At 38.4% G+C, this 11,167-nt stretch overlaps 1 protein-coding gene across 1 annotated transcript in view; it reads left to right on the top strand.

The window, feature by feature from the left end:
• Positions 1 to 10,601, top strand: part of CAST (calpastatin) — a 28,211-nt gene extending 17,610 nt beyond the window's left edge. Inside the window, exons 18-27 of the mRNA XM_009580205.1 lie at positions 776 to 859; positions 1,627 to 1,674; positions 1,848 to 1,943; positions 2,518 to 2,616; positions 4,063 to 4,164; positions 5,887 to 5,979; positions 6,847 to 6,900; positions 7,315 to 7,404; positions 9,348 to 9,422; positions 10,551 to 10,601. Of these exons, the coding sequence (XP_009578500.1) occupies positions 776 to 859; positions 1,627 to 1,674; positions 1,848 to 1,943; positions 2,518 to 2,616; positions 4,063 to 4,164; positions 5,887 to 5,979; positions 6,847 to 6,900; positions 7,315 to 7,404; positions 9,348 to 9,422; positions 10,551 to 10,601 (792 nt within the window). The remainder of the gene's footprint in view (positions 1 to 775; positions 860 to 1,626; positions 1,675 to 1,847; positions 1,944 to 2,517; positions 2,617 to 4,062; positions 4,165 to 5,886; positions 5,980 to 6,846; positions 6,901 to 7,314; positions 7,405 to 9,347; positions 9,423 to 10,550) is intronic.
• The last annotated feature ends 566 nt before the right edge of the window (positions 10,602 to 11,167 follow it).

The following is an 11,167-nucleotide window of genomic DNA, read 5'->3' as shown; positions in this document are numbered from 1 at the left end:
CAAAGCAGAATTAACATGCACCTCAGAGGTAGCATACGGTATGGTCCTTTTTCAAAAGGAATTTTACGAGGAGTTGTTTAAATAAGGAATGATACATAAAACTTTGGTTTTTTCACTGATCTTGTTATTTTAACAGGGAGCCTTCAGTAAGTCACTGAAATATGTGTATTTTGTCTAAGGGAATGCTGTTCATAGTCACAGTCTGAATGCCCCCGTTTGCCACCCCAAACCATGGGCCAGATGGTATTGACTGGAGCCAAAAATAGAGGACATCTCTTCTCATGGGCTGGAACTCTATCAAATGAAAGTTCCCAAAGTTGTCTTTACTACCTTTTCTTAGTTGTCCTCCTCCAACATAACTTGTATAGAGAGTGGTCCTTTTTGAACTTGGCTACCGATTTCTCTGTTCAGCCTTCCTTTGCATGCAGCCCAGGTAGCTGTTGAGTGGATTTCAAAAAAAGTCAAGAATTAAGACTCAGAGGTATAGTGCTATTTTGTTATTGGTCCATGCTCGTCTATTTACTTAACTCTGTTGATCTTCATTGAAGTAGGTAGAGCTACTTCTGATATACACAGGAAGAAACAGGCAGAGAAATGAAGGCTTTCTCAAGAGAAAAGGTTTTTTTTTAATTTGCATGAAATTTTTATCTGGTATTTGGATTGAAAGACTAATTTGAATCAGTAGACTGAAGGCTTTGAAAGCTTGCTCATATGCATGTCTGTTGGGATGTAGTTATTTGGTTTTATTGATACTGTTTTTATTTTGCCTTCGTAGGAAAAAACCAAACAGGAAGAATGCAAAAAACTGGGTGAAGATGAAGAAACTATTCCTCCAGAGTACAGATTAACAGAGGCAAAAGTAACTTATTTAATGTGCTGTTTTAGCCTGACTTTCCTTTCATTCTTTAGAATATATGGGTGAAACTGAAACTCCCTTTCATTTTGAAATGTTGATGTTTAGTTCAGCCATTTTTGTAGTATATAAAAATTCCAGTTTGTAGTTCCTGAATATATGACATCTATCATTAGATGCCTGCGTAGGCATAGAAGTGGTTTAGATGCACGTACCTACACATGAATAATTTTGGCTGAGATTAGTGCACTGGAGTCTTTCATTAGCTTTTTGTATTTTGGAACTTAATAAATTGTGATTGGTCAAAGCTATTAAAAAAACAAATGCTTCAGGTGCTGTTTTCACAAACATCACCACCTCTCATTTGACATAAATGGGTTGCTTAGGTATAGCCAAGACTTGCACAACACCTGCGACAGCTGCCAGTGTGAAAAGATACGGCCTTTCTGGACTCTGCGTCCAGGAATATTGTTACCAATCTGGAAGTTGGGGGTTTATTTATTAATTGTGCTATTTCCATGGAAATTGAAACTCCCAAGTAGGGAAGCCCAGAATCCCACACACTGAATCAGTTTTCAGCACTCAGATGTTTCGAAGTTACAGGACCTGGATTTTTTAAATGACACCTTGAGTAACAGCAGTAGATGCTAGAGGTTACTAGTTAGATCGTTTTCTAGTATAATACAATCTGTCGTTCAGTGAATGTTCTCAGAGTACTTGTATGGTCATTTAAGGACTGCTTGGTTTAATATAAGGGGCTTTTTCTTTTGTAGGATAAAGATGGAAAACCACTCTTAACAAAACCTGAAGAAAAGTCCCAGGTAAAAAAGTGAATATTCAGATAAATGTTTCATTCATTAATTACTTACTCAAATGTCAGTAAGGTTTCCCAGTCTTCAGTTTAAAAATGGAGATAGGCTGTGTTACCTGCTCACTTTTTAATAGATGAAAAGGTTTAAAAGCCTCTTTTTTTTTTTTTTCTTTTTGATGGTAGCCTATGAGTGAAAATGATCTTTTAGAGGGTTTGACAGAAGGATTTTCCTGTTCTCCATCCCCATCTGCACCATCACCTACACCAACTGTAGTAAAGGTGAGTATATTTGATTTATGAAAATCTGTTTTATTTCCAAATTGTTTCAATAATCTTGGTATTTTATTTGTTTCCTTTAAAGTTTATGTAAAATTTCTTAAATAAAATTCAGTAAATAAAAATTTTAAATATTTTTTGCAATAACTTAATAGAAGAGAGAGCAGGACTTTAATAATTAGAAAAAATTAGATAAGTTAGTTGTCATATCTTTTTATTAGTTGCTTGCATAAGTAATGCTTTGCAGTTGAGACTTTTAAAATTGTTGCTTAGGGATATAGATGGGCTTGATGAAGTCCTAGCTCCTCTGAAGTCACATAAAACCTGCCTCTGACTTAAGCTATGCCAGGGTTTAATGCAGTAGTTGAGATGGAGGATTGAACGTGAACAAACTGAGATGCAAAACAGTTGCACAGTGCTTCTCAGGAAGGGGTTTCAACCTGAATAAGTAGAGCTTCTAAGAAAAATAAAGTCCTAGAAATAAACTGTATGGGCATTGCATTTTAGATGCATGGAATTTGATGCATATTTTTCTCTTAGTCCTCTGTGTTAGTAATGCCGCTGTGTCTCGTTTCAGAAAACCAAGGAGAGTAAAAAGCCCACGGATTCCTCAGACGTTATCTCTGCTGCTAGAGTTTCTTCAGTGCACTCAGCAGCTCCTCTAGCTTCTACCTCAGTAAGCAACCTCTTCTGTAGATCCTTAACTAGGATCTACATTTCTTTACCGAGAAGGTGGTCAAACCCTGGAACAGGCTTCCTAGAGAGGTGGTCGATGCCCCAAGCCTGTCAGAGTTTAAGAGGCATTTGGACAATGCCCTTAATACCATGCTTTAACTTGGTAAAGTTAAAGTGGTCAGCCCTGAAGTGGTCAGGCAGTTGGACTAGATGGTCATTGTAGGTCCCTTCCAACTGAAATACTCTATTCTATTCTATCTCAGACCAAGAACTGACTAATGAAGAGAGATGGGAGCATGACCCAGCCAGTTTTACAGTATAGACTGTTGCAAAGTTAAATATAGACTGTTGGAAAGTTAAATGATTTATTGCTAATACCGGCTATTGGGGGGAAAGAAAATGTTCCCTCTGGGAAAAAAAAAGTGTGACTTTCTGGACACTTCATGTTAAACTGACTGTGAAGACTGGTCTGCCCGTTTTGTCCGAGTTCTGCTCACTGTCCTATTTCAGCCTGCCTTTGTAACCTCCTCACCTGCGCTTGGGGAAGGAAGCGCCCAGTCCTGTGCTGGTTCCTCCAGAGTCACTGAGGACATCAGAGGATGTGTGCATTTCCTTTCCATGGGTCGATGCGGGTAGTTACCTATGAAACAAATGTTTCATTTTTAGGCTTGGGCCTTTAGCCAAATGACACCTTTCTTTTCCTGGTCAGGTAATGAGAACATTTAAAACAATAATAGTGTCATTACCATAGTGGCAAAGTCATCTGTTAAGCCTATAAAAGGAGGAGTTCAAGATTAATGGAGGGACAGGCAGCACCATGACCTCCTTTCAATACCAGGAGAACTTCTCTTCCTTGCATTTGGTGGTAGTGTTGCATGCCTCCTCCTTTTTCCAATTCGATACGTGCAGTGGGAGCTCCCTCTAGTGTTTCCAGCCTAATTTGAAAGGGGACTATAAAGCTCCTCCCAGTTGGGTTTTAGTTGGTTTTAAGGTCTTTTTTTCTAACCAGTGTTTGAATAAAACTGGTGTGAATTAGCAAAAGACCATACATCTTGTGAAGATAAAATGTTAGTAAGTTTTAATTCAGATTGACTTTTCCTTAGCAGCTAATCTGAAGTGATAATGATGTTTGCAGAACTAATGGCAATTACCAAAAACCAATCTTTTCATAGAACTGTTCTCATTAGATCAATTAGGTTACTGTGTAACAAAAAAAGCCATTAAAGTAAATTCCGTAACCCCTTCTTGAAATTAGGTTTTCTGTAAGTCTAAATATTCTGTAATTTTTTACCCAGCTATTGCACTACACTGTAATTACAAAGGGAGAAGTGATTGCTCATTGTTCACTGAAGTTGACAGTTCATTAGTCAATACTTAATATTAGCTTGATGAATTAAATTATTTTTACAGCTGATTTGTGTTCACGGATGTGTTTATACTTTGTTAGGGAGGAAAAGAGATGGATGAAGCCTTGGATCTCCTGTCCGATTCCTTGGGACAGAGGGAGCCCAACCCTGATGAGAACAAACCAGTTGTGGATAAAGTAAAGGTAACAAAAGACATTCTGAAACTTGTGCAGTCTGGGCGGGGGGAAACCCAACCAACCAAACAAAAAAACCACAAAAAACTGAGATACTTACCTTATTCTGTAGAGATTTTTTTTAAAATGGTATACTGTAATATTTCTTACATACATACGAGTACATAGCAAGTGATTTTCACATGTAGGAGTAAGGTTACTAGAAAAAAACAACATACTCTTATGTTGTCCACATGTAGACATGTCAACCAGTTCACTTAAATGTTTTTTTGCTTCTAAGCATGCACTCTTCAATCAGCTAGATTACTTGTGGGTTTTGTGAAAAATGTTGAATTAGTTAATATACTTTAACCACTTTGGAGGTAAGTGTTGAAATATTACAGGAAATTTGCAATAATTTGATTTCAGTGCCTTTTATTGTCAGTAGTCTAATTATTTTTCACGTGTCTTCTCTGGTCTGTTTCTAAAATTAATTTTGTGGCTTTCTTTTTGTCAAACTTTGACTATTATAACCCCACAAATACCAAGTTCATCAACAGACGTGTTCATTTAATCAGTCCCATTTTTTAACTTGCTTGTTTCTGCTTGTTTTGTCTTCATTCAGTCTTTCTTCATATGATCGTATAAAGATTTCCTGCTAATAAGAAAATCAGACGCATTTCTGCTGAATAGTAGTAGTAATAGCAAATTGTAAACTGTAATACTTAAGGATATTACTGGGGAAAAAAACCACCATAAGCTGTCCATGAATAAATTTAGGCTGGAATCGAAAGGGAGATTTCTACTCTCAGACCAGGCTGCGGCGCAGAGGTTGCTGGCTGCCTTAGGAACAGGTTTATACAGCCTGGGTAGCGTTGTCCCTTGCCATAGCAAGGGAGTGAACGCTTCATGTGCGAGATCTCAGCAACTCCTGTGCTTCAGTGGAGCCCAGCTTTCTTCATGTGTTGTTCTTTACAAAGCCATGAAAAATGCTTACTCTGGATGAAAAAATTTCAAAAAGAAGAGTTCCTTAAAATGTCTGCGTTAACAAATACAAAAATACTCTTCAACAATATGCTTAAAAACCTACTTGTACCTAAACCAGATGTTGTATTTGGCATGTTTCTACTATGTTTGCCAGAAATCAAAGCAGCGCAAATTGAAAAATAAACATAGTGGAAGGAATGCTTCCCTCCTTCATGCAGTTTTCAGGAGCTTGTGGTGCTCTGCCTTCCAGTTTTGTTGGATTTGAAGCTGACTCTGGCTCCTAAGTCTCATGAGAAGTGTAGGTCACTCTTGACCAGTTTGGGTGTGAGGTGGATAAGTGCCCTGGGTTTTGCTAAAGGTACTCAGATGCATTCACTGGTAAGACATTGCAAGAGCATCAGTTTTGTGTTAAAGCTACAGTGCATGGATGAGATTCGATGCAGAAGTATGGAATGACTCCTTTTAGTCATGTTGTTGAAAAGCAGAACTGAAAGTTGACATAACTTTTTTAATGTTGGGATGCTGCTGTGTATATGTGTGTTTAACTTATTAAATGTGTACACTTACTGAGAGCTAGTAAATCTAAAACTTTCAGGCATGAAACACACTTCATATTGAAATAAATATATGGGTTTTTTCCTGGTAGTTTTGAAATTTTAAATTCTAAACAGGCAGCTGTCCTACATTTAATGATCATTCTGACTTACTGTTTGCTAATGTTTCTAACGTAAGTATTGAAGTTGTTAAAAGATCAAATGCTTTCAGGAAAAGGCTAAATCTGAACACAGAGACAAACTTGGAGAAAGAGATGATACTATCCCACCTGACTATCAAAAACTTCTGGAGTCAGGTGAGCAGGTAAGGAAAAGCTTTGTTTGTTTTTATTTAGCTGTCTTATTGCAACACCAGAAATTTGTGCATATGAGCCAGTCTGTCATCTTTGGTATTACGGGGAGAACGGGGAAGCTGAATAAGTGAGTAAGTGTGTGTACTATATTTATGTATTAGTGTTAAACATCTAAATATCCTATACTTAGAGTAGATGTGTATATCCTTGCATGCATTTAATTCAAAAAACAAATGAAAAAAAAACAAAAAAAAATTAGGTTTTTTCTTTTTTTAAATCAGGCAATCTGAACAAATAAATCACTTTGAACCACCCAGTAGCAATCAACGTCCCCGAGATTCAGCAGTATAGATTCCAGTTATGCTGGCTCAATGTTTTAGGTGCTCCAGAAAACCAGGTGAAAAAATAGAGCGTCTCCCTTGAAACAGCTTGGCTTTATAGTCTCCTTTTAAACAGGAGATACTTGCAAACCGTGGATAATAACACTTGTTCATTCCAAATAGTTTTGTTCCAAGTTTGGGAACAAAGTGTGTATACAGGTATTACCTTGGTGGTATACCTAAAGCCCTGTGGAACTGCCATTCACTGGAGCAAGTGACTGCTCTGACAGTGATTTGACATTTTCTGGATCAGGAAACTGTTTTCCCAGTAGACTACAAGGATAGAAAGCTGATATCGCAGATGTAGTCAAAATAACAGAGCTTGAAAATACATCGTGAACTGACGTTGAATACATAGCATGAGGAGTAAAGAAATCAGTTAAGAATGGTTCAACTTTCGTGGTAATCTGTAAACTCCCAATGTCATACGTAAGTACTTGTATCTTAAAACTAATATGACCAGTTCAAAATAAGGATGTAATGTTTCTTCTTCCCAAGGGTAAACCAGTAAAGCCAACAGCAGAGGATGATGTGAAACACAAAGAACAAAAGGTAACATTTACGATATTTTTGTTCTGTGTTTGTTTTATACTGTGTGCTCTCATCTTTTTTTCGAAGTAGTGTCATTGTAGGCTCAAGACGTGATTCATTGCAAATTCTCATAAATGCTATTGAATGCAGTAGGTAATAGTAACAATGGACATTAAGACTTTTGTGGAGAGTAACTCTTCACAATAGATACAGTTCTTATGCACAACTACACTGTGAATGTTCAGGTCCAGTGTTCAAAGAAATTGTGTATCTTGAAAACCTCAGATAGACATCTCTGTTCTAACATATGTATAGAGTTCAGGTATGTTTTTTTTTTAAGAAAGGGATAATTAAAGCAGACATAAATTCTGAAACATTAATTTGACTGTGGGAAGTATTGCATATTGTGTGACTTCAGAATTAAAATTATTGCAGAAGCCGACAGATGACTCTGCAGCTATTGATGCCCTATCAGGTGACTTTGATACTTGTGCAAAGGCTCCTGCCACTCCACAGCAGTCAAAGGTAGGACATTTTCTGCTAATAATGTGCAAAATAAACAGTTCTTCACTACTTTCTGAAAGTTCCTCACTTTTGTTTGCAGTAGCTCAGTTTAGGTTTAGAGCTAGCCTCTTTGGAAGATGCTCTCCAGAGGTAGTGATTGTCTTACTACTATAATGGAAGTTTGATGTGTCTTGCTGTGTACTAAATATTTGGAAGATGGAAGGTTTGTGGTATTTGGAGTCTTCTGAAGAGGCAAGACAAGCTTGGAGAAGTGAATTGAGCAGAGGATTGTGGTAACAGTTTTTATATAGATTAGAGTGTTCAAAAAATGTAGAGAGGCAGAGAAATCTTTGTTCAATGATTCATGCACTACCTAGCAATAGTTGTAGGCTGGAACTGAGAAACAGTTCAAGAGGCTTTTGCAGAGAGAAATGCTAGGAGTAGGAAAGAGTTTTAGGTGTATAGGCAAAATGGTAGAGCTGACAAGAAAAATGAAGGAGGAATGGACTGGAGAGGTCTTGTAATGAGAAATGGAGTGTTTGTTTGTCATACAATCATCTTAAACACAGCTGACAAACACCTGTCAGGCTTTCCCAGCAAAGTGCTGCACGTGCGAGGCTATATGAAATGAACCAGCAGTGGAAGCTGCATAAATCTGGAGGTCACCAACATGAGGATGGTGTTTGAGAAAGGATGGTTGTGCTGGAAAAGAGTGTGAAGAAGGGGATGGAGATTTGGTCCACAAGCGAGAAGAATCACTGTCAGACGTGCTTTCTGCTTGCTCTTAACCTGGCATTTGTTACCTTGAGCTTGGGCAGAGGGAGAGGTCTTGCATGGCTTTGAGACATCCACTGTGCCACTGCAGTCGCCTTACGTGCTTCCTTGGCAGAGGAGCCCAGGACCCTTTGGGGCAGCTGGTGGGATATCGGTGCGAAAATCATGGACTCCTTTTGTTTTCTACAAGTGCTCGAACTGGTTAAGAACCAGTAACTCCCTCTTGTTAGCCATTTGCTCTCTTATCCTGTACGTGACATATCCTTTGCCCTGGTCCCTCACCTACAGGGAGGGGGAATGGCACACTTTTTTTTGAACAGTGAATAGTTTTTGTACTTGGCTGGTTAAAGCAGCTCGTGTTGTCTCTCACCTGCTATGGACTCCTACCAGCCCGTTCCTGCCTTTTTCCTGCAGTAGTGACCTGCCTGCTTCCTGCAAGGAGAAAGAAAAAATCAGAGCTTGAATTTACAAGATCTTTGATCTTTGACCAAACCATATAGTAGTATATTAGCAGTCAAAAATGAAATTTGACAGACACAGCTGTGGAAGCATAAGCAGTTCCCAAGTTAAGTTCTGCATTAGCTTCCTTAAGCTTATACTACAAGGCACCCCAAGTTACCAAGAGTGAATTATAAGTTTTTCCATACTTAAAATGTTGGTTATGATTATCTGTGCTTTTATGCTGTGTTTGTTCCTCTCCTGGGGGGCAGAGAAGAAGCAACTTTGAAAATGAAGTTCAAATCAGATGTAATTCCTGGGAGGAAATAGTTGTGTTTCCAAATAGCTCTTCTGACCGCTGCAGTGCCTTAGTAAGCCCTCCCCAAGTGCTTACCTTGACACTGAATCCTCAGCCAGCTTAAGCCAAACTATTGGTGTTTTTAAGTGCTGTGTTATTTGGTTATGAACTTCGGAGCTAAATCTTCTCCTGCTTTGCAGTAAATACAGTATCTGCCCAGCTTTTTATCTGTGTATGCTTTCTGGTGCCCCAGTCTCCCCAATATTAAACAAGGCTCCGGATTCCAGCTTGCTGTAGGCTAAGGGCAGTAATTATATGCATGCGTCCTGCATTGAGTGCTCTCCCACCTTACCAACCACATATAAAATAACGTGTAATGGCAGATGTCAAAGTAGGAGCCATCAATTCTCTATTCTGTTTGTAACTGTAATTTTTTTTTTTCTTTGGAGTGTAGGACAAAAGTGGAAAGGAAACCATCACCACTAAACCAACCCCAAAGGACAAAGGAAAACCCAAAGACCCTAAAACGGTAGAAACATACATGTTGTAATACAGACAGTCATGGTTACCATACACTATAAACATGAAAAATGGGCAACTGGACTTCAGATTCATATTACATGGATATTACTTTGGGGAGAATTTTACATCAATAGGTTGAACTTGATCCATTTTTGTAAGCATGTACATGGGAGAAAAGCACCTGTCCATTTCAAGGGAAATTTGCAATAAATGGGGGCTAAAGTATGTTTCTTTCAGAGAGAGTGTGGTTTTCTCCAGGGGGCTCAGGGCATGCGCCACAGGCTCCTCATTCCCGTATTTGCTGATCTAAGAGTCACACTTCACATGCCTATAGCTGCCTTGGGATCACCATCACTTCTCTCTTTTCTTGACAGTTTTAAATAACAGCATTCTAAAAGTGATTAGAACATACTCCTTCAACCACACATCCTTTTCTCAAGTTATTGTCATAATTTATTTTAAAAAAATGAATGAAAACCTACATATATTCATAAATAAGTATGCAGAATGAATCTGGTGAAAAGGAAGGCAGTAGTTTCTATATTTAAAAAAAAAAACAGAGAAATTGCATGGCTTTTGTCATCCAGAAATACAAAAAATGGATTTAGGCAAGGGCGAAACTTTTCCCATCACGTTATTCTCTCACAGGATACGTGCAGGTAGGTGCCTGAACCCGATGGTAATATCTGGTTTGGAAATTTTGTTTCACATTTTAAGTGGTGCAATTTTTCTTTATTATGAAATTGTCATGCCTGCCTTTTGTGTAACAACAGAAGAGTTACACAGTTTTCAATGTAAAACTGGGGAGGTCTTTAACTCCTTTTCAGAAGGATATATTTTTTAATGTTCTGAGTTGTGACTGGATCACTAGCATGGGTAAAAGGATGTTGAGAAATAGGATATGAAGAGGTCAGCCACAGCCGCCTTTATCTGAAACGAAGTAAGTGATGGGGGAAAAATGAAAATACATATACACAACAGAAGTTACAAATATTATTGCTAAACTTTCTCTATTTAAGTGCAGATCATATTTATGTCTGAAGTGTGACTTCTGCTGAGTATCTGAACCTGTTTTATTTCAGATTTTAGCTTAGTTCACAGTTTCTTACTGTCTCATGCTTCTCTTGCTCTTTAGGCAAAGGGACAGTCCTCCAGCAGCAAATCTGAGAAGCAGAAAACAAGCTAAACGTTAACATCATTGGGTGAGATTTCTTCCTCTCTATTCTCTGAACAAAGACAATTCATGCTAGTGTTATTAAAGCTAAGTTTTGTTACCGGTCTTTTAGCTGAACCGAGACATGGTTAGAGATGCTGTTAGACACAACACTTGGAATGACTTTGAACTTCAGTGTTCCTAGGCAGAAAAGGCCTTATTTTTTTTTCACACCCTTTGTCCGTACAGTTTGTACGGGATTACTTCATGTAGCTAAATTCCTTTAAGTTCGTGTAACTAAGGATTCCAAGGCATGATATACTGCTTCCCTAGTAAGACCTTTTTGCAGAGTAATGAAGACCAAGCACATCTCAACTGGTTGTTTTTATCTTTAGGACAGTGAGCTTATGTCATTATTTCTGCACCAGGCTAGTTTTGGAGCAGCATCCAGAACAGATATAAAAAGCCCCGCAGCTAAGCTGGCAGGTATAGCAGGTTTCAGTGTTCTGCTCTCGGCTTTCTTGGCACAAATACAGCCTCGTTCTGTGCACGTGTTCCGCTGCCACCGGGAACGTCTTTGTACTTAGCTTGATCACAGC

The sequence above is a fragment of the Fulmarus glacialis genome, unplaced genomic scaffold (assembly GCF_000690835.1).
Source record: "Fulmarus glacialis isolate BGI_N327 unplaced genomic scaffold, ASM69083v1 scaffold17626, whole genome shotgun sequence".
NCBI lineage: Eukaryota > Metazoa > Chordata > Aves > Procellariiformes > Procellariidae > Fulmarus > Fulmarus glacialis.
This window is presented reverse-complemented; position numbering and strand designations above follow the sequence as displayed.